At 38.8% G+C, this 24,754-nt stretch overlaps 1 protein-coding gene across 15 annotated transcripts in view; it reads left to right on the top strand.

Moving 5' to 3' along the window:
* Nucleotides 1-24,754, top strand: part of LOC149202148 (protein MEI2-like 2) — a 118,458-nt gene that overhangs the window by 69,790 nt on the left and 23,914 nt on the right. For all 15 annotated transcript variants that reach the window (XM_089403087.1, XM_089403096.1, XM_089403089.1 and 12 more), the window contains 2 exons: nt 14,442-14,558; nt 14,632-14,783. In XM_089403087.1, coding sequence (XP_089259213.1) covers nt 14,442-14,558; nt 14,632-14,783 — 269 coding nt within the window. The remainder of the gene's footprint in view (nt 1-14,441; nt 14,559-14,631; nt 14,784-24,754) is intronic.

A 24,754-nucleotide genomic window follows, 5' to 3' on the forward strand; every position in this document is an offset into this window, starting at 1 on the left:
GGGCTAGATCAAGTGGTTGAGTGCTTTTACCTTCATGTAGGAGGTCTCATTGTTGATCCCCTGGTGCGCTACCTCTATTGTGTGCCTCAATTGATGTCCCTACTGGGTTAGGGATTGTAATTAGTATGGACAAGTTTATATTAGGTATTGTTAACACCTATATTGCATCTGGATGCACATGTGATGATTCGGAGTCTTTGTAGTATGGCATACTAATCCTAGCCTTCATAGTCTTGGGATGTTGGTAGTGGCTTCTTTGGTTGTGCATTCTTGAGAACTTTGGTTGAGTCTCAAATCTACTTGGTTGGATGGTGTTGTGCTTGCTGCTTATGTGGTTGATTATCACGGTTTGGTTCTTCTTTGTAGTGGAATAGCTTGGTTGATGGAGCTTCAAGGTTGAGGAGTTTGTGGTTATGATGCATTGGTTGATGATTATGAGATGTTCCTTGGCCCTATGGGATATCTTTTGTAGATGTTGTCCTGGTTGCCCTTGGACTCCTTTTATTATGACCTTGGTTCATGGTGTGATTACTAGAATAGTTCATTTATATTCCCATGGCACAAAACTTTATAAAGTATACCCTTGTATAATTGCAGGTATGTGAGGATGATTTTATGTTATGCAAAGGGGCTATTCACTTGATTTTAAGTGGTTATAAAATTATACATAGGGCCACCCCTATGTTATTATTAGAATATATCTCTATTTAGTAATGCTCAGTCTTTTAGCTGTTTCTATTTTTTCTTTTAGCAGTTTCTTAGATGAAACTGTTTGTTCTATATTCTACATAGAAACCTGATGTTTCTATTATTGTAAATATCTTTGTATTATCATTGAGCTGTTCGCTCCAGGTTAATCAATTCATTGAACATTCTTTTATGGTATCAGAGCAAGGTTAAGAGATTCTTCTTGAACAGTAATTCTCTTTGCATCGTAATCTCTTGAGTCCTTTCTAAGGTCGAGCCCTCTGTAAGCCAGGCAGCCTTCACTGAGTCTTAGCCTCGGCTTTGCTCGCTGTGATAAAAGCTTACAGTCGTCCATCTCGATACAGAAATGGATTCTTCTCTTGCATGATCATTTTATTAAAGAAATAACTTTGTGGCGGTGACTGTTTTCGTGGAAGCGGGATTTTTTTTTGGCTGGTCAGTTCTGCTTGGAATCACGGATCCGGCTATCTTCTTCTTCACCTGGCGGCTACTCGACCACACCGTGGAATTTCTCAGCATTCGTGATCCAGGTGTTCTACTTTCAAAACTCATTTGTTTGTTTGAAAATCGGAGTTGTGTTTTGAAAATCGATCTGCGAGCATCTGTCAATTTTTTTTGCTGTTAAACGCTGTCAAACTTGTGGCTTATGTATCCGTGGCAATACATTTTGCATCCCGTGACATTCATTTGAAACCCGTGGCTCTATATATACATCACGCAACCTGTGTATTCATTATATATCACGCATCCTGTGTATTTTGCAAGCGTCCGTGGATTTATAAGTCAAACCACGTGGATCTGAAACCCGTGGATTTATAAAGTACCCGTGGCTCTATATATATATCACGCATCCTGTGTCTTTTGCAAGCGCCTGTGGATTTATAAGTCAAACCACGTGGATCTGAAACCCGTGGTTCATTGTCACCGTTATATTTTGCAATCGCTGTTATATTTTGCAATCGTCATTCATTATAACCTGTGGATTTATAAAGTCAAGCCCGTGATTATAAAACTCATACGCGTGATATATTCTTTGTCATTCGCGTGTTATAAAATTCGTGGTTATATTCACCACGAGTTTTATATGGTTCACGTGGTCCATTTTTCAAACATATGACCGATACCTGAGACGTATATATCAGTGGTGTTTGCTGGCAGTGGGTTACCATTCAGCAGAAGCGTGAACCTGAGACAGCACATGTGGGTCCATTTGTTCAAAATTTGTATTTGCTGTATTTGTGGTTCTGGTTGCCGGCAGTGTGTTACCAATCAGCGGAATGTTTTTGTGATCCTGACCGTGTTCATTACAAACTCAGACCTGTGACATCTGTTTATTGCATCAGTATACTCTTATGGTAGACCGGCATTCTCTTGTGGAAGAACTGTATTAGCAGTATTACTATTGTTTTAGACAGGAGAAAGTCTGTTCTTTAAAGCAGTCAGCTACATTGTTCTTGTGTGTCATACTTTTGTATTCTCTTTGTGAAAATGGCCACACTTACCAATCTGATGTTAGAAGGAAATCAACGGTTTAATGGCAGCAACTATAACATTTGGAAACAAAGACTGCTGACCATTTTTGAGTACAGGCGTCTTGATCAACTCATTTTGGGCAAAGAGCTTCGTCCAGGTACAGCCGGGACCGATCAAGTTAAATTTGATGATCGAAATCGAGAGGCTGTTATGCTTCTCAAGCTCTCTGTCGCTGATGATCAGTTACCACAGATCCCTTCTGGCAAGACAGCTGCTGAAATCTGGCAACAGTTGAAAGAATTGCATGAGACATCTGATAAAAGCAGAGCTTTTTTTCTCAAAAATCAGTTGTTCTCCATCATGATGGATGAACATATGTCTTTACAGGAACATCTCAACAAAATTAAAGACATTCGAGATCAGCTCGACGCCATTGGTCGGACCATGGAGGAAGAAGATATGGTAGTCATTACCCTGAAGAGTCTACCAAAATCTTATGAACACTTCATTGAAACACTCAACATTACAACCACAAATGTTGATCTGAAGTTTTCAGATTTATGTACCAAACTTCTGCAGCAAGATAGGTGGAAACAGCAGTTTGGTAATGGTACTTCATCAGTGCCCTTGGAAAATGCATTTGCTGCAAAATATCAGTCCTCTCAGTCTTTTCAGCAGAGAGGATCATCTCAGTCTTTTGATCCTAACAGGAAGAAAAGTGTACAGTGTAATTACTGTCACAAGTTCGGTCACATGAAGAAAGACTGCAGGCAGAGGATTGCTGCTGAACAAAAGAAACAGGGAGGGTCACATCAGACAGCGAATGTTGCAGAACATTCCGAGCAGACAGATTCTGCCTTTTACGCCTTTATGGCTAAAAGGTCTTCAGAACATGTTCCTTCCTCTGCATGGTACATTGATTCTGGTGCATCACGCCACTTCTCTCACAGGCGTGACTGGTTTATTGACTTTTCACCTTTCAGTGATTCAGTTGTATTTGGTGGAGGTGAAAAGTACACTGTTGCTGGCAGGGGTACAGTTCAAATTCAGTCTGGTGGACGCACGCTCATATTTCTAAATGTATACTATGTTCCTGGTATGGAGATTAATCTGCTCTCTGTCAGTCAGATTATGAGGAATTCTCCTCAGCTTGATGTTGTGTTTAGTGCACACAAGTGTTCCATCATTGACAGGGAAACCAGTCTGACAGTTGCTACTGGCCTCGAGGACCATGGTCTATACAGGCTACTTGACACCGGTGACTTTCCAGAAGTGGCACTAGCAGCTCGTGTCTCTCCCATCAGTACTCTATGGCATCAGCGATATGGGCATCTCAATATGCAGTATCTCTCTCAGCTCTCTCGGGAGGGACTTGTGTCAGGATTACCTGATATTCAGACTCAGCAGTTGGGGGTATGCAGCGCCTGTCAAGCGGGAAAGCAACATCGGTCGTCATTCAAAACTGGAGAATCTTGGCGCGCATCCCAGGTACTTCAGTTACTTCATGCTGATATTTGTGGTCCTATGAATACAGCTTCTATAACTGCTTGCAAATATTTTTTACTTATTGTAGATGACTTCAGTCGAAAGATGTGGGTGTATTTTTTAAAAAATAAATCTGATGCTCTTAGTACCTTTCAGAAGTTTAAAACTTTAGTTGAAAACGAATCTGGTTGTAATATCATGACCCTTAGGACCGACAATGGGGGGGAATTTTGTTCCTCAGCTTTTGCCAACTTCTGTGATATTCATGGCATCAAACGTCAATTCACCACACCTTACACTCCCCAGCAGAACAGTGTTGTCGAGCGTCGCAATCGCACGGTTGTTGAAATGGCTCGTTCCATGTTACAACACCGGAGTGTTCCAAACAAATTCTGGGCTGAAGCAGTATTTACTGCTGTTTACCTTCTTAACCGATCCCCTACTCAGGCTGTTAAAGGGAAGACTCCTGAAGAAGTGTGGTCTGGTCGTAAGCCTAAGATCAGTCATCTCAAAGTTTTTGGCTCAGTTGCATATGTTTGGATTCCAGCTGCTAAGCGCTCTAAGTTGGATTCCAAAAGCCAGAAACTCATGATGACAGGGTATAGTGATCATCACAAAGCCTATAGGCTGATAGATATAGCTACTGGTCGTCTTAGCTTCAGTCGGGATGTAGTCTTTGATGAGGACAGAGGATTCTTTCAGCAATGTTCTGAGGATCAGCCTCACAGTGTTCTTCTTCCAGTCGGTCCACCTGATGGGAGGGATGATGTAGCATCAGTATTAGATAATACTCTATCTGAGCTTCCTCCAGAAGCTAACCCTCCTCTTGCTGTCCCTATTGCTCTTGAGCCTTCTCCACCTCCTTCTGATATTGGTTCCTCTGCTCCTGATATTGGTTCTTCTTCTCTTCGGCCTAAATGGTGGGCTAAAACCATAGGTGATCTCCGGGATGATGAGCTCCTTGAAGGTAGAACTTCTAGACATAAGAACAGACAACAGTCTACAGTCAATTTTGCTCTTATGGCTAACATACACAGTATTTTTGAGCCTCAAACCTATTCAGAGGCTAAGGGTACATCTGAGTGGGAACAGGCTATGGAAGCCGAATTCCAAAGTCTTCAGAAGAATCATACATGGACACTTTCTGATCTTCCTGCAGAAAAAAAACCCATAGGCTGCAAATGGGTGTATAAAGTGAAATACAAAGCTGATGGAACCATAGACAAGTATAAAGCTCGTCTTGTGGCTCGAGGGTTCTCACAGAAGGAAGGCATTGACTATGAGGAGACTTTTGCTCCTACAGCCAAGATGAGTACCATAAGGCTTGTGCTTGCCCTAGCAGCTCAGTTCAATTGGAAAGTTCATCAGATGGATGTAAAGAGTGCTTTCCTAAATGGTGATCTCCAAGAAGAAGTCTACATGACGCAGCCTCCAGGATTCAAGGTTGCTGGTCAAGAACAGAAAGTGTGTCGGTTAGTTAAAGCAATCTATGGATTGAAACAAGCTCCTCGGGCTTGGTACATGAAAATTGATCAGTACCTGACAGATCAGGGTTTTCAGCGGAGTCCATCTGATGCAAACCTGTATATCAAGCATACTGGTGATGATATCTTGTTTGTAGTTGTCTATGTGGATGATCTTATCATTACTGGCAGCTCTGCACATTTGATCCATGGGATCAAACAAGATCTATGCAGAACTTTTGAGATGACAGACTTGGGACTTCTTCATTACTGTCTGGGGGTTGAAGTGTGGCAGACTGAAAATCAGATCTTTCTTTCTCAGTCCAAGTATGCCAAAAATCTTGTGGAAAGGTTCAGAATGCAGGATTGCAAACCGGCGACGACTCCTATGGAAGCAGGGCTCAAACTTTCAGCACAGTCATCCTCTCCTCTTGTGGATGAAACTTTATTCAGACAATTAGTGGGCAGTCTCATCTATCTTACTGCTACCAGACCTGACATCAGTTTTGCAGTAAGCTACATTTCTCGCTTTATGTCAGCTCCTAAAGCTGATCATTGGATAGCAGCAAAGCGGGTGCTACGATATGTGCGTGGTACTTCTGATTATGGCCTCTTATATACTCGCAGCTCCAATCCTATTCTCAGTGGCTACACTGACTCTGACTGGGCAGGTTCGGTTGATGACCGTAAATCTACAGCTGGGTATGTGTTTAGTCTAGGATCTGGTGCTGTTACTTGGACTAGTAAGAAGCAACAGGCAGTGGCTCTCTCCTCAACAGAAGCAGAGTATCGGGGAGCAGTTAAGGCAGCCTGTGAGGCAGTTTGGCTTCGTCGTATGCTTGCAGATATGCATGTTGTTCAGACACGGCCTACTTCTTTGTTTTGTGATAATCAGGGAGTGCTCAAACTTGCCAAGAATCCAGTCTTTCATGAACGAACAAAGCATGTGGAAACTCACTGCCACTACATTCGACAGCTGGTTGAAGACGGCTCAGTTCAGTTGCACTATGTTCCTACAACAGAGCAGCCCGCCGATATTTTCACCAAGCCTCTTGGTCCTGATAAATTTGTAAAATTTCGCGGGTCTATTGGTGTTGTAAATAGATTGAGCATTAAGGGAGGGTATTAGAATATATCTCTATTTAGTAATGCTCAGTCTTTTAGCTGTTTCTATTTTTTCTTTTAGCAGTTTCTTAGATGAAACTGTTTGTTCTATATTCTACATAGAAACCTGATGTTTCTATTATTGTAAATATCTTTGTATTATCATTGAGCTGTTCGCTCCAGGTTAATCAATTCATTGAACATTCTTTTAGTTATCAATAACTAAAGCTATGAGGGCATGCTATTGATTTAAACTGATTTAATGAGCCATTCTCAGTTACACAGTTTGAATTAGCTCATATGTAGAAATGCATGGCTTAATCCTTGAGACATGCATATGATAGTGGGGTACATTTATTAAATATTACTAGGAACAATCATCCCTTCACACATATAACCCCATGTATTATTTACCCATATGCTTGAGAGGGGCAGAGATGTTGAGGAGAGATTATTATATTATAAAGGTTTGTTAATATTTCCTTGAACCCTACAACCTGGGAATTTATTCCCTAGCAGATTACAGATCTACTGAATAAAAGCACATCTGGGATCTTAACAAACTTAAATAGCAGAAGCAAATTAAATAACAAGTATCAATCACATAAGCACACAAGTTTTCTGCCTAATCAAACAACTCTTCATTTATTAAATTGAGAACCTGCTTGGGTTCCTTTACTGGGAAATGGTCCTATGAGGAAATTACATATACAACAATAAACTTGGATTTGGTCTAGTTGATCCCACCCTAGATCTGTCCTTCGGTCTATCTCTTTGTTGATCTAGATCTTTGTTGCTGCTCCTTGCACCTTTCTCGGATCCAAAAAACATGAATGGAAGTCCTTCTCAACCCAATCACTGAGATCTCACTCTCACTATGTCTTTTGCTCAAGATGTCTTGTGTGTCTTCTCCCTTAGCCTAGCCTTTCTTTTATAAGCTTGAGTTATGATCAAATCCACAAACCTAATATCCTAAGGGATTGATGGTTGAGTTGAGATTGATAGTTGAGATTCATCCAATTCACTAATGCAAAAACCTTTGCATTTCATTAGATTCACAAACTTTTGTCTTATAAAAGAAATTACTTTAATCACTAAATTAATTGCTAACGTTAACTGTGTATTAGGCGATTTCTGCATGCCTAGACACTTAGGACCAAGTAAAAGTACTTGCTGAAGCTACAAACATCAACAATGGGGGATTTTTGGTTTAAAGATTAAACTCTAAAGCATCCATAGCTTATAGTTGAATGATATATTGTATTGTGAAAGGGGATACTTCCTATTGGTGAGCTAATGAATTATGTACCCCTCTTTTTATAACTATATGATTCGAGCCCATCAAATTTAATGTACCATGATTTGGTTGGAGGGGGCCGGGGGGAGGGTGGGGAGGCGCATTTGCTGAAATGGAGCCATGGTGGTGTCAACTTTCTTAATCATGCAATGAAGAGGGGCTGCCACACATTTTGAAGAAGGGGACATTTATTAGTGGATTTTTTTATGAATCAGTCCAATGAACAATTGTGGGATTGGTTTTATATGGCCATATATACATTTTCAATTTCCTTACATTTATTGAGCCACCACGCATATAATCGTGTGATGGAGCCTCTTGCATTGGTTTAAGAGGTGGTGAGGCCACCTTCAAAATAAAATATGAGCCACTTTGATAAATGATGATTATTACATTTTCTAGTCGCTTTGTTGAGTCATGCATCAGTGGACTTGTGCTCTTGCTTTGTTTGGGTCCCCTATTCAACTTATGGAACGAGTCTATTGCAGCTGGGCATGGACATATAACTCTGGGTCATCTTTTGCCATGAATAGGGGTGTCGTACCCAGCCTCTGCCTAAATTATGGTGTGATGTGCAAGTTTCCATCTACATTGTATTGATGATACATCATGGAATCTTGATAAAGGTTTGCCTATCAAAGCCAATTGATAGAGTGGGATACTCCTTACAATTTCTGGAACAAAGGAAATATCATTTTTTATTGTAAGAGGTTGAGCTAGAAATTCTATTAAAATAGCAGCTCCCTCACTTTTGATGTCTGGTTGGATTTGGGAGAACTCTTTCCCTTGGAGCAAAATGGCAAGTCTCCTAGAGGTGCTTGGAGAACCAACAATTTCTTGTAGGTGAGGATGTTTGTATATCTTTTATTATTGTTCCCATTGTTGCTGATATAGCTAGACATATTTTTTATGGTTTGAAGGTAGTGAACTGTTCCCATCTTCTATGTCTTGTTATCATTAGAAATTTGTTGATAAATATTTTTTTTTCTCTAATTGTGGATTGGAGCCTCTCATACATGGTTCTTGATAGTTGTTATGTCCTCAAATATTGGGTGCTTTCTACATTGCAACACTCTTGACTATATTTCTGCACTATAGTGAAGCAAGGAAAGGGGCCTTTTAGCTTGTACTTTTTAGTGATATTCTCCCTTTACCATCTTTAGAATAACTTCCCCTTTGAACCTTTTTATGATTCCATTCATCCAATGGTTTAGGCATTGACTTCAGGTCCTCTCATCCCCTTTTATTTTTGTAACTTTTTTCAAACCTATTTTGTTGGAAATTGCCCTTCACATCACCTTGCACTTCATAGCTTTAATTTCTAGCAACCCTAATTATGGAAGGCTCCCTTGAGCCAAAGAAGTGTCGACCTGAAGAGCAGAGGAGCGTTGGCAAGTTGTTAATCGCTGTTGATTTTAATGTACCTTGGACAAGTGGTTTCCCATGGGTTAGTCTCTACCCAGGGAAAAGTGTCCAAAATAATTCTTTTCCTAAGTGTGACTTTATAAAGTGAAAGTGACTTTATAAGTTGTAAAGTCAATGTTAAATTATAAAGTGAAAAGTGACTTTAGACAAAGTACAATGTGGATACTTTATTTAATGGGTGAGTTAAAAAATAGAAAGTGAGAATTAAATGCACATTTATTCTCATCCCTTGATCTAAATGAATTTGAGCCATTAGATCTTAGGGTTGCCCAAAAGTCATTTAGGGAAACAAAAGGGGGAAAAGAAAAGAGAGACTGCATTCATTCTTCATGAGCAGATTGGAGAAAGGAGGCTGAGAGCTGGAGAAAAGTTCTGAAGGAGAAATTTGTTGCAGCAAGCTGAAGGAGTGATTTTTGGGCAAAGATGGGCATGAAAATTGAGGCATAGAAGACAACAGAGGTTACAGTACGAACAACATTGAACGCTGTGAGTTGCATGCCGTTCGAGAGAAGTTTTTGAAAAAAACCTGTATAGTCTGTACAGCTATACGGAAGTCCGTACAATTCGTACAGTCGTATCCATACAATATATATTTTCAGCTTCAAGTGGGCACAAAAATCGAGGCAAAGTGGGCACGGTTTTCAAGGAGTTTTGGGCTGAAGAGATAAGTTGTATTTTGTTGTTTTGTTTTGTCTGCAAATGTATTTTTCCTGAACTTGAAAGATAAATAAATTTGAAGAGGTCTCTAACAGGTTTTTTCTGGAGAAGATTGAAGGGGTTTTGCTTGGGTCTAAGTTGACCAAAATTTTGTGTGTATTTTTATGTGTGTTGCTGGTCTGTTTATGTCCATATTTATTTTCAGCATGGGTCCTATTTTTTTAGCAAAACATTGGTGATGGCTAAGTCCTTTGTGCATAAACAAAATACATTAAAAAACGAGCTAAACAGTTGACTTGATCAAGATCATTTGGTAGGTCCTATTTGATCAATTGAAATTTGAAACCCTTTAGTTGGCTAATCAGTGATTTGGTCAATTCACCTATTTACATGCTTTTCGTTTATGGTTTTCTTATATATGTATATTGTAAGAGTATTATATTACTCACATTGTTGTGTTAATGTACATAGAAGGCCTCCATTATATAACAATGGAGGAGGCCCAATGTCGGATAAGGATAGCTACGACAATTGGGTACATGCAAGTCCCTATGTGAGCTTACAACTCACCATACTTAGGTCATAGGGGGGTGTTGGAAAAGACAACTCCAACGCCCCCCCTTAAGCGAAACATAGGGAGTAACTAAAGAGAAAAAAGAAACAAAGAATGGGTCCTAGCAATGAGGCCTGATTAGGTACCCATGTACAAACTCTCATAAGCGGAGAAAGAGAGAAAAATCCGTAGGAAAAAACTCCCCCCAAAAGAGAGAAAGATGTCAATGCTCAAATTATCATGGAGCTAAAATTGTAGATCCCATAACGATCCACTAAATGGCAAGAACATAGGCCTACTCCAATCAAGAAGTACAAAATGCTGAAGTACCAAAATTCTGAAGATGAGAGTCATGAAACCTCAATGAGGTCGGTCAATCTCTGAAGTAGGATTGTTGCAGAGGCACAAGGTTGCAATGTTGGAATCATGGTTGTCGTTACAACAAAACCCGCTGGTATTAGTGAACGAACACATCGTCAGAGTTAACGGATCCACGAGAGGCAGTTAGGCCATGTCACAAAACACACAGGGAGAGCTAGATTATCCAATGCCCAAAAGGCAAACACTGTCAACATCTCCCAAAAATGCTTCAAAGGTGTCGGTAAAGAACCGAGACAAAGGTTTCAAACAAAAGCAACACCATCAACCAACAAACAAACAATGAGGCCTGTCAAGTATGACAAACTCAGCTCAAATGTCATACAACAACACTCCTGAAGTTTGTTTGAACATTGTCATCGTCACATTGATCAAACACAAAAAATGACAACAATCTCTGCCACCATCTAGCTGCACCCCCCTCCCCCCCCCCCGGCCAAAAAAAAAAACACAACTGTGGAAGGAGCAAGAATCAATAGTCTTCATTGTTAGCAAAATTCTCTCCTTCAAACAAAACTAAGGGAATAACGACAATCAACAATGAACAATTAATGCAATACAATGATATGAATTCTTCAAGCATTGGTTCAAATGATGCTACGACCATTCATCGATCCAACCATAGTCGATCTAGATGGTTGGCATTGGTCCACAATTCATTCTTTCACGTCTCTTTTGTAACGATCTGAATGCAAGACTAGTATGTGACCAAGAACGTTGGGGCCTGAATGATCTCCTTTGATGAGGATGAGGAGATGCCTCACTCTTTGTTTTTGCAGACTCAAAGTTGGGTGCATTAATACTATCATTTGGAATGACATCAACAACTATGTCATTGATCTGTTTATCATAATCAACAAGAGCATTTATTCAAGCACCTCACAGTTGGATGTAGGTGATGAGGCAACAACAGGATCATATCCAAGACCTGCTCTTGATGTTTGCAACAATTCCCTGTCCATTCTTCTGAAGTCCTCCTCCGGTATATCCCATTTTACTCAGCAATTGGGATCCAATACCAGTAGTATGCTTTTCAAAACTGGGTGTGACAAAGGCATGTGATGCGTCATGATCATCAGCTTCAGTCTTTTGACAATCAACATCATCAAGTGTGGAAGAAGGAGAGCTTGGCACCTTAACATCAACTGTCTCCATCTCAAATTTCTGAAGACGACTAACTTCCAATTCAAGTTGTTACTTAGACTCTTGCAGCTTTTGAATGACCTCATCCTTCTCAATTAGTTGTTGAGACAAGGCATCATAATCTTGTTTCAAAAAATGATATTGCTCCATCATTGTTTCTTTTAAACAATCAATCTCCATAATGTGTTGATTATTTTGCTCTTCTAGTTGCTTCTTCAAATTTGAGTCAGAAAAAGACTCAACTTCCTCTTGCAAGTCATCAAGGAGGTCAATCTTCTCTTGAAATTCATCTGCAAGCATCTGGAGATATTTTCCCATGGTTGATTCCAAATGGTCAACCTTTTGGATTTTCTCAGCTATTGATTTTTGCAACCTATTATTAAGAGTTGCATTTTCAGCTTGCAAAACAACTACCATTGGTTGTAACTGAAGGACTTCTTTACAAAGTTCATCCGCTGCCGCTTTCTCACGAAGCTGCTGCAATCTTTTACCCATCTTGAAAAGTTGATGAATGTGTTTTCCCAAAATCAAAAGTGCTACAAAGGAAGACCAATGATGACAATAGCTTCACGCTCCCAAACACCACATAAATAAAACCAATTCAACTAGTTTTGCATGACATCTGTCAAAGCACCAAGTGTTTCCTAACCACCCACCATCAAAGCAATGTCAATCAAATACATATATGAAAATCCTTTTCATACGATTTTAACATTTCTTCATTTTAGTACTTGAAACCTTAATAAAATTTTAATCATAAAATTTCCTTTCTAAAAACCCAAAAAGAAAATTTCTTGGCCCAACATTAAAGCATGAAGGCATGGATTAAATCAATGCAAAAATGTGTTCATCGATCTAAGGTGGAGATTAAAAGAAAGAAAAAGTCTATCATTCCACCTCATTTGAGCAATTTGCAAGGCCAAAGTTCAGTGAAATTTGGCAATCCATGCACCAGTTTCAGGCTTTGACACGTTGTACACAATCTTGTATAACATATTCCGGCATCTCAACGAGCCCTCTGTCACCTTGTCACATCTACTCGATCTTAGTAGACAAAGAGAGCCAAAACTTGTTGTTGATTCATCGCTTGTGGAATTTGAAGTCAATTTCGTCTTGGGATTTATCCCCTTCGAGGGATGAGAGATATAAATTGGAGTTCAATCCACTGGTTTTGCCATCTGGGCACTTAATCTTCTCGCTGAAAGTACCATAGCGGAATCTCCTCAGCGTTCTCCAACGTGCACCGCCCCTTTCATCAAATGTAATTGATATTTCGTCTTGTTCTTGATTATGTGTGCAGACTTCGGGAGTGTAATCAACTGCAATTTCCTTCAACTTTGTTTCTAGGACAAAATTTGGAGATGGGTAAGTGCCCAGCTGGGAGATTGCTGCCCCATAAGCAACAATTTCATGCTTTTGGTATTTCAAGCGCAAAACCCAGCTTGATTACATATTTCGGAGGATTTCAAGCTGAAAATATTGGTTGAAGACAATTCCGATTAATTCGACTGCTAGAAGAAATCAAATCTCCTTCACATCAAATTTGTTGCTTGGCAGAAGATTGAAGGCGACTGAAATGTCAAAATTGCACAACCATTCCTGAAAAGAGGGCCCCATATAGCCAAGTTCCAATGAACTTAAGCAACTGATGTCCCTCTCTGCCATCTTACTAGAAAACCCCAAGGAAACCTCCCCATCTCTCAAAAATAATTAAGAATGTACCTAGCACTGTAAGAAACACGTCAATGCCTTCTACGGAACCCTAGCTCGTGACACCAAAGTTTTCTGGTGAGAATGGTAGGTATTTGACATTACCCTAAAAGACTAGAATCTTCAGGCTCTCTTACTCCAAACCTTCAAGCCCTGAACACCAGCGACGGCCATAACCAAAATCTGGTAAAGATCCCTGTGAGCCCAAACATCCAAACTCAAAGAGAAAACCTCATTCAGATCATTAAAAAATTAGAAAACTTCAAAAAACGAATTATGCATGGGCAGGAATCACCTGCTCTGATACCATGTAAGAGTATTATATTACTCACATTTTTGTGTTAATGTACATAGAAGACCTCCATTATATAGCAATGGATGAGGCACAGTGTTGGATAAGGATAGCTATGACAACTGGGTACATGCAAGTCCCTATGTGAGCTTACAACTCACCATACTTAGCTCATAGGGAAATGAAGCGTTGGAAAAGACAACTCCAACATATATATATATTCTTTTTATCTTTTTTCTTTAAGTCATGATACATTCTAAGACATACAATGAACTTGAGTTGTAGTAATTTACTACATGTCCTTTGAGTGCATATGTAAAAATTTTGAAATATAGGTTATGCATGTCCTCATGCTGATAAGTACGATTGAAATGATAGGGTGGCAACAGTGAAGAATAGGCAATTTTAAGAAAAATCCTTAGCAAGATTGGGAGTAAGTTGTAGTGGCAGTCTGTAGGTCCGTAAATTTTTTCTTAGATTAGTAATGAACACAATAAATCAGTAATTTTGCAAAATCTGCAAGAGACTACAGCAGTAGGAATTTGAGTTTGAAACAAAATACAAAGTATATTGCTTGTTTCTGGTTTGTCTGTAGGTTCTTAACAATATTTTTTTTTCTTTCTTTCTCTCTCTTGACATTGCAAGACATTTTCTTTGCTGTTTATTTTACAGTTTTATCCCTATAGAAAATAATAAGCTTAATATCTTACATGAATCATCTTTATCTATTTCTTTTTTTTGGTGTGCTTTTAGGACAATCCTTCTGATAAAGATATAAACCAAGGTACACTCGTTGTTTTTAACTTGGATCCATCTGTGTCAAATGATGACCTTCGACGAATTTTTGGAGCTTATGGAGAAGTCAAAGAGGTAAAATTTTAGTTTTTCGTTGATGTTATAGTTGTGCTTAATTTGCTATTACTAAACATGGTATTTGTAACAGATAAGGGAAACCCCCCACAAACGACATCACAAGTTTATTGAGTTTTATGATGTAAGAGCAGCTGAAGAAGCACTTCGAGCTCTAAACAAGAGTGACATTGCTGGCAAGCGTATCAAGCTTGAACCTAGCCGTCCTGGTGGAGCAAGGCGAAGGTACTGTTCTTGGATAGGAGTTCATTTTTCTGATGTTTGATATTCCTAGGTTAATTTTTGTTATGCATTATTATTCTAAGGTCTGTTTATATGATCAGTCTATTTTCATTTGTAAGAAATGTCAAGCAGATGGTTGGAGGGTTTTACTTGATATAATAATCAATCAAAATTTTTGTCATACTAGCAGGAAACAACATGTAATCATAGCCCAAGGCAATTGGATATATAGTCTCTACTTAATCCATAGATGATATTTGAAAGAAAGATATCTTGGTTATACCGGGTCCCTAGATATTAGTGACTACAAATTATGTGATATTTTTTTACCATGCCATTCTCTTTGAAATGTCAATTCTTTTGCAAGCATTTCTTAGAGTCAGTTTCTTCATCTACAATGCATGATGCAAATATAGGGTCAAAAAATCAAGGGTTATAATTTCTAACTAAATCTCGAGTATGATGCTTGTCTCACCTAATTGAAGTTTGCTCTTAGTTTAATCTCACACAAATATTTGTGCAAAGTACTTGGTTCCTTTTCATGTTGCCATTGACAATGGCAACAAGAATGTTGTCCTATGGGCTATCTGGGCGATGGTTACTTCAACAATAGATTGTTAGGGCCTATCATGGAAATTGATTTGATTAACATTGCAGATTATGGAAGTCAAGTGAATTGTAATCTTTCCAGCACTCCAACTGCATATTTTCAAATGAAAGTAAGATAAGATTAGATTATTTTTGTGTCCAACAAATGACCAAGTATAGCTCAATGAGACGATGAAGTAGAATCAGTGATGAGGCATTGGCACCTGATATAATTAGTGAGCGAGGGTGCTTAGAAATTCGATAAGGTGGCAGATATTAACCTCAACATTTTTACCGTCATTGCTGTGGAAGTCTTATGTACATTAGGATTCGATGTAGGGGTGTCCTTTGTGATAAAATGTTTTCTTTTTTAAACCTCACCTAATCTCATCTAACATCTTTTTTTATCATGTAAAGTACACACAATTTTGAAAATCCTCTTACTTTTTATGAAAATTTAACTTAGTTTAATTGAAATATTAATTTCTACTAGTGTCCAAAGATGGGTCCTTTGAGATTGCAGTAACTGCAATGAGCAGAGAGTGCTTGTTGAGAGTGCCTAATGAATCTCCAGAACAAAGTAGTACTTAATAGTAAATAGCAAACCATCATTTTCAGCAAAACATCTCTCTGTATTTACAAATTTAGAAAGGAAAAATAGGTATATTGCCAATCTGTTCACAGTGAGCTGTGTTACACATCTTATATTTTATGAGGTTCTACATTGTGATTTCATCACATTGATGGAAATTTGCTTCTGGTCCCTTGGAGCTATTGGACCAACTTGGGGGGATTTATCTTTATGGAGCACCTTGTCATCATGGCATCATATCATTTGATGGAGGTCTTTTGTTAGGGGAGTCCATCTTCCCTTTAGTTGGATGATTGTGCTTACTGCTTAGTGGTCTTCCTACATGTCCTTGCTTTGTAGATCTTCCCATGGTTGCACTTGATGGATGTGGAGAATACTATATCATTGTGGTGGCTTGACATATTTGCTGGGGGGGAGGGGGGACATATGGGGTCAACTTAGGACTCCCTTGAGAGGATAGAAGTAGATCGAGGTTGATATCTAGGGCTGTCCACTACAAATGTTAGAAGATCCAGATAGTATTTTACAAAATTCAAGATAGTTCAAAGGAAGATACTCCACCAGCAATCTTCCAAGAATTTTGAAGAAGGGACTTGTTCAATAAAAATATGAAGAGTGCACCACCATCATCAGAGAAGCACAACTACACTTGTAATCATTCGTAAACAATCTCCAACAAGATTAAATGAGATCGCTTAATTAAGAAGAGCACCCATGAAATTGTAAAAGCATTTACAGGACATCATTCTCTAGAAGTTGCTCCAGTTATCCATCCATAGCAAAAATATAGATTTCATAGTAGACAAGTAGTTAATATTCACCGATTCTAGCAATGAATCCAAATATGAGAGATCTAGCACCCTTCTTATTATAATAATAATATTTTCTTGGCCCCAAGAAAATATAAAAGTGCCTTCATCTCTTTACAAGCCCTAAAGATAAGGTCATAACACAAAATATCCATGATACAAGAGTGGATGTGTCAGTAGACCACTAGTTGTGCTCCAAAATTAATGTAAACATGCTCATATACAAGGTATCTTCCAAAATGCACAATAAATCCACATGTGTGATCTCCCAAGAGGTGGATGAATCTGTTAGAGGTCATGTGTAGGGGCTCCAAAGTGAAACATTCTGTCCAAAGAGTGCAATGTTTCATAAAAAAGTGGCAAATCATCTCCAAAAGGTGCAACATCTCATCAAAAAGGTACCACATCCTCGTTACAAGCATGCTATGTCCCCAAGAAGCCTAACGCCTTGCCGAAGAACTGGAACGACCTCTCAAAAAGGTGGGATGTCTTTCTCTAAGATGCAAATAACATCTTAGCATCTTCCAAAGGACCAAGTCATAGCTAAAGTATATCGTTGAAAGAGGGAGGGGTTAAGTAACCGAATGTGGTCATCAATTTAGAGGCATGTATTGGAATATTCCCCAATACTGAGAGGGTGGGGTGAATTAGTATCAACAATTTTTAACTTCAAAAACTTGGAAATGCATCCACAAATATAAAGCAAAGCACACAAATATGCAAAAGACAGTTTTTTATGTGAAAACCACATAATGCTTTTCTTAATATATATAAAGAGTACATTCAAATTACCAACATCAATTGAAAGGAAGAACCAACTCCCGGGTTTCTTTGCACCAACTGAAAGGAAGCACCAAGTCTCTGATTAATTAACACCAAATTTTGTGTAAGAGTCAATATTAGTCAAAGAAAATCTGCCCTCCTGGTAGTAGGTCCTCCATCCTTCACACAAGCACTTGATTTCCCAAACATTACCCTTCTTAGCAACAAAAATTCCCTCAACAAATGATCCTTGAACTCAATCTCCTTATTGGTATAACATGGCCTCAACAAGCCCCAAACTAGGACAAAAACCTTCAGAAAGTGTGCCAAAATCCTTCCAAAATGAGTCAAGAAACCTTTCCAAAATAAGCCAAAAACCATTCATAATTGTGCCAAAAATCCTTAGAATTCCTTCTTTTGTTCTCTTGTTTGAACAAATCTGAATTTGCTTGAGTGAATGACTTGAAATGCTCCTTCTAGTGCCTATTTATAGTGCATTCAGAGTCTAGACTGGGTCGACTTGTCCATTGGTTGAATTGGGTTGTGCAACTAGGAAAATGTATAGTGAATATTCAAAAAATCAATACTACTCAACTGTGAGAAATTAGAGGGAGTGCCATATGTCGTTGGAAAGATCTCAGAATAAGCTTTCCAACCATATATGTTATGCTTCCATTAGAGCTAGGTAAATGGAGTAAAGATGCATTCAAATATAGGGTATCCAAATGGGGCATAAAAAATCCAAAAACAATATTCAAAAAATCATTTCTCCTCAATCATGAGGAGTTAGAGGGAGTGCCATATATTGTTGGAAAGGTCTTGGAATAAGCTTTCCAACCATATATGTTATGCTTCCATTTGAGCTAGGTAAATGGAGTAAAAATGCATTCAAAGATAGAGTATCCAAATGGGGCATCAAAAATCCAAAAGCAATATTTCGAGATGCATTCAAATATAGGGTATCCAAATGGGCATAAAAAATCCAAAAACAATATTCAAAAAATCATTTCTCCTCAATCATGAGGAGTTAGAGGGAGTGCCATATATTGTTTGAAAGGTCTTGGAATAAGCTTTCCAACCATATATGTTATGCATCCATTTGAGCTAGGTAAATGGAGTAAAAATGCATTCAAAGATAGAGTATCCAAATGGGGCATCAAAAATCCAAAAGCAATATTTCGAGATGCATTCAAATATAGGGTATCCAAATGGGCATAAAAAATCCAAAAACAATATTCAAAAAATCATTTCTCCTCAATCATGAGGAGTTAGAGGGAGTGCCATATATTGTTGGAAAGGTCTTGGAATAAGCTTTCCAACCATATGTGTTATGCATCCATTTGAGCTAGGTAAATGGAGTAAAAATGCATTCAAAGATAGAGTATCCAAATGGGGCATCAAAAATCCAAAAGCAATATTTCGAAATGTGCTATTTGAATATGGAACTTTTTATTTCATTTGGATAACCTTTGACTTCAATGACAACTTCTTTCTCCAACATTTATACAAGTCCATTGCAACATAAAAAGTGGGTCATGTCAAATGTAAGTGCGACTATGTAGATCACATTAAACACCCTTTCCTTAGCTAGATGGAAGAAGGTGAATTTCTCATTTAGCCTCAATTCCTTGGTTTTGATTGTCATAATGAGTATTAAAGGTCAAAAATTGGATTTTATAGGTCACCTTTGATGAACTTAAGATATTTTTCATTGGCTTTGTGATTTTACATTGATAGATCACAAATTTTGAATATATTACGATATATTCAATGTTTGAAAAATCTCATTATTTTTTTGGCAATAATATTGCCAAGGTGAAAATATTGTGATATATTGCAATATATCATGATGTTGTGCAAGCTTTTCTTTGAACACCTTGTATGCAAAACAAATAAACACTTATGACAAAAATATTTTAAGGCACAACCAGGCTTTTATTAATTTGATCAAGAGATTTACATGGAGAATATCAATTTGTGAACCTGTAATACAACTCTACAAAAAAATCTATCAATTCGACACTCTTGTAGTCAACAACTCGACCCTCCTAGAATGATGAATTTTGCCTCCACCTAAGCAAGCAATTTGGCCCCATACAATAAACCCAGCCTATTTGCAAAGATACCTTGGCTCCAACAAACACAACCTCAACAATAGAATTGGCTCCAACAATTAAACACAGTCCAACAGATAGATTCAACAAATAGGATCTTGGCCCTCCTAAAGGAACTAACTTGTCCTTCTTGTAGTAGGACTTCTGGTAATGTGGACTTCCTATAAATCAACCTTCTTGTAGCTAGGTCTTCCTGTAGCAGACCTTCCAGTAACACAAACTTCCTATAACTCGACTCGACCTTCTTGTCCCAGGCCTTCCAGTAACATGAACTTCCTGTAACTCTGCCTTCCTATAGCTCAACCTTCCTTTAACAGTTCTTCATGTAATTCGACCTTATTGTAACTCAGATTTCTAGTAGCAGTTTTTCTAGTAACTCGGTCTCCAACAAATAAAGCTCAGAAGATTAACCCTTTAGCCAGGGGTTTCTCCTAGGAAAATCCCGCCCCAAACACCTACAAATTCTCTTGTCTACACAAGTGGAAGATCTGAAGTAATCTCCCCAAGAACCAATTAGGGTGGCACTTGAAGTCCATCGAAATTAGCTAAGCTATCTAGGGTGGCACTCTAAGTCCACTGAATTTAGCTGAAGAGTTTTGTTTGAAACCCTGGCACCAGATTCACTTGATCCAAATCAATTCTCTAGAAATAATAGACAAAATAGAATGCTTGAGAAGTGACCCTCTATCCCTTTCTAAAGATTTGTTGGATCTTTCTCCATCCTTCAAGAAACACCTTATTACTTCATTTTTAATTGATAAAGTCACTAAGTGAGTTCTCCAAAGGAGTTTTGCCCCCTTTTTTCCTTTTCTCTAATTAAATAATGAAAAACACCTTTCCCCTCTTTTATTTACTAAAGTGTTTTTTTAGTAACTAATTAAAGTCACTTATAACCCCGGGAAACCCTTAATTTGCCACCATGATCACATTGGCCACCTCAAAGCCCCTTTTCATCGTCTTGCCTTGTAGATCTTTTCATCCCGATTCCAACAAACTATTATACTAAGGTGTTCCTCTAAATAATCAACCCCAAATAACACCTTAAGCATAAATAATTAAAATATGCATGTAGTAACCTCGTTATATATGAATCATCGAAATGCCATTGAACCAAGGTCGAGCTGTGCAGAGCTGATCTCGATGATGAAATATGGCAAGCAATCCCAATTGGACCCCATAAAACTCCTCCAAAATCTTCTTGGCCCACCAATGGCATAATCTTGCTCTTATGACTCGGTTGACATAAGCTTTGTAAATCTCCCCTAACCACATCACAAGGCAATCCAACCCTGTATTCGTCAACCCGCGCGCTGACCTTCCTCAACTGGGAAGTCACTTTTCTGTACATGATGCACTATGTCTCATCCAACTATCTTAGGTGAGCCTCTCGTGTCCCATTGCTCGTGAATAGAGCATCAAGCGACAATAACCATGTATCCCTATACTCCTCTGCATACCGTTGTATATTGCGGTAGATCTCTGCACACCACCTGATACCACTGCATGTCGCTGTACTACCATGTATTGTCTAGTATCTTGCATATGCCATTGTATTCGTCACTCCACTAGTGAATCCACTGTGATGTGAATCACCCTTCCTAATCCACCCTGATGAATTTGAGTGACATAGCTCCTCACATGCTAGTGGGGGTGTCACTGCTGCGTTGGTCCTCTGTGCCCAGTACATCGATGGAAGAATTGTTGAAAATTTGATAGCTTCGGTCAGTGTTTCCATTGGCAAAGCGAAGGAGAAATTATGATTTTCTATGCTTGACCAGGTTGGCCTTAAATGCACAAGTCGATCCCTCTTAATGAATGAGTTTGACCCCAAGGTCAAAACCCTCCTCCAAGATCACATATAAATACAAGTTTGTTGACCTCACTTTGGTATCTCATCCATCCATCACATCTGATTTGAAACAAGAAGGTGATTTGTCCACATGTGCGAAGAAGAACAAGAGAAATTTTGCTCTGTGTTGACCAAGTATTTGACCTGTGTTGACTTGGGAGAATTTGATTTTGTTTGATGGAGATTTTCACTGATTTGGAAGGCCAAATTCATCTGTGGTTTGTTGACTTTGTTTGACCAAATTTGTGTCTTTGTTTTGGGCTCGTTGATTGCATGTCAACCCTGAGATTTGACCGATTTTTGGCCCTTATGTTCAACTATCTCAGGCCGAAATTTGGCCCCTGTTGCAGAATTGGGCATTGACCAACGTTGACTATTTTCTCCCTCCTTTGATTGGCTTGACTTGGAAATACTGAGGTCATAATTTGGAATCTTGTTTGGAATATTCTGATGTACATTTTGATGAATTGAATTCTCTCTCATAAGGAAAGATTGTTGGGTTTTCCCCTTGTGGGTTTTTCCTTCGCTGCTAGCCTAAACGTTGGTGTCTCTTGTATCTTGTTTTACTATTCACTGCGATCTCTATTTCTCTATTCAAGAAAGTGAATGGTTGAAAATTTTCATGTATAACCGCTTAATGATTGGAATGCTATAAGAAGAATAATTGTATCATTGAAGTAGTTATCAATTTAAAAAATTATGCTAGTCTTGACTGCACAAGAAAAATCAACAAGAACATCATCTCCATACAATGCCCTGACTAGTGGCATACCATTGCCATCCCATCCCATCCCCATCCGAATGACTCTTGCCAGGGCATGTTGACCATCCTGCAACCCCATTCTTGGTCGATGTGCTGAGACATCTTCCAGAGTCTGCACATTCCCTTATCAAACCAACTTGCCAATAGCGCTAATTGTAACTCCGATGGAAATGTGAAGGAATGTGTGCTCATGGTTATTGGGTCTACGACCCCATCAATGCCATAATCGTCCGACACCTCTGGTATATGATGGAAAATCCCCCCTGGATCCCAATGCCAACCCGGGCCTTCAATTTCCCCAATGCCTGAAAGCTTCTGCTGAAATGCACCCTTGACTACGACTATCTCCACAAGCTAAGTTGCACGAAACGCCAAAACGTTTTGGAGTTTCCGAAACGGTAAGTTTAGAAACGTCCCCTCCCAAAAATGGAAACGCTGGCCGAAATGTTAGCTGAAACGCCATATATGTATATATAAAAAATATATATATAAATAAATAAGTGAATAACACATTAACTTGCAAGAAAAAAGGGAATAAGACCCATAGATGACAATTTAAAAGGAAAAACAAGTCTATATTAACTCTAATAGATGATTACATGATGGTCGAGTTTCGGTCGAGTTTCGGAGTTTCGGGTATGGGTAAGGCCCGAAACGTTAGGTTCTTTTAAGTTTCATGCAACAGAGTCCACAAGTCTATCCCACTCCATCGGGTACCAACTCAAGATCTCTCTCCATCCAACCTTGAGAGGGATCGAATGCATGAACACCAGTACACGAAACAAACCCTCCATGCTGATGGTGCACCATGCTTAGCTCATGTTGCTTTGTCTCGCTGACCTGGTCATTCCATAAGATCTGTTTAGGAAAGTATGCCTCTCTCTTTCCAATGTATAGAGGTTGGGTAATAATACTACAAGCCCTGTTGATGTACTCCTTGTTGAAAAATGTGTAACTAGGTTCGGTCTTCATAAGTATGAAATGTATTTTTAAATTATAAAATGAAAAGAAATTATTATTATTATTGGAGCATGGGTTTCATGCTCAAGTTCTTTTATTTTATAGGTCAAGCACCCATTGAGTGCTTCTAGGGTTTGTCCTAGGTCTAGAAGTCAAAAGAGTCATTGTCATATATTGAAGACCCCAATGGGCACATTGTAACTTGTAAAGAAAAAATATTTTTGTCTTTAAAGTGTCGGAATACCCTCCAAGATCAAGTCGGCCTAGAAGCTGTCAAGTCGGCCTAATTGAAGAGCCATGTCTACCCCTTGAAGAAGCCTATATAAGGAGAGGAACTCGTCCTCCAAAGACTCACTCACTCATCTCTCATTCTATGCGAAGAAGAGGACGAAGAAGAGGTCGAAGAAGAAGGACGAAGAAGAGGTCGAAGAAGGACAAAGTGTTTTGGGCTAGTTCTCTCTCTCTCACGTGCTTGAGAAAGCCAAGATTTTTGCGCAAGGGTCTCATCTAGTTCAATCTTGGAACGAAGGAAGGAAAGAGGCAAGTGAAGGCTACTTAGGGTATATCTCTAGCCCTAAGTCACAAGGAAAGGAAAGCGATGGACAAAAGAAGGCTCTAGAAAGAAGATCGAAGTTCCCACGTGTGGCAGCAGCAGTAGCTGGGGTGTTGAAATTTTGGATCTACAATAGGAGGTCGAAGTTTTTACAGTAGGACGCTGAGTTGGTGCAATTGGAAGAGATTTACTTGGGTTTGGCAAGTACAAAGTTTGCACATTATCTCAAGAGGTTGATCTTGATCTTGGAGGGTATTGGTCTGAGTCATTAGGTCATGGTATTCGTCAATTGAAAGATCTATAAGAAGAGAAGAGATTTAAGGGTTTTCCCCTCAAGAGGAGGGGTTTTGGCCCTGGCTTGCAGCCTATACACTGTGTCACTGTTCTTATTGTTTTGGTAGTTGTTTGATGTTTCTCACATTATAATAATCAGGATCAAAGCTAATAAGTAAAAAGATAACACAAACAGTTATCAAGTTGAAGAGAATTAACATATTCATTGCTCTATTGAATTCTCAACATGGTATCAGAGCTAAGGTTAGCTAAGGGCATCATGAAGATCTCCTCTACAGTGAAGAAGTTCATCAAGAAGTGTTCCAAGATAGCAAGCCATCTCAAGAAAGGTATCAAGAAAACATGGAGTCTCTTATTTTCTTCAAAGAAGGTATCAATCAAGGAAAAAGATGAAGGTCTCTTCTTGGCTCTCTCTGGCACATTCCAAGATGAAAACATTTGGGTAATTGATAGCGGTGCATCAAGACACATGACTGACCATCCCAAACAATTGAAGACCTTATCAAAAGGTAAATCCACTTATTCAGTGGAACTTGGAGATAACAAGAGCTATCCCGTAAGGGGTATTGGATCGACCTCTATAAAGCTGGAGAATGGAAGCAACATCCACCTCAACAACATTTTGTTTGTTCTAGGCTTGCATAAGAACTTACTTTCCATTTCAAGCTTAGAAAATAAGGGTGATATAAT

The sequence above is a fragment of the Pinus tabuliformis genome, chromosome 2_1 (assembly GCF_031772625.1).
Source record: "Pinus tabuliformis cultivar Carrire ecotype Pingquan chromosome 2_1, CPIR1, whole genome shotgun sequence".
NCBI lineage: Eukaryota > Viridiplantae > Streptophyta > Pinopsida > Pinales > Pinaceae > Pinus > Pinus tabuliformis.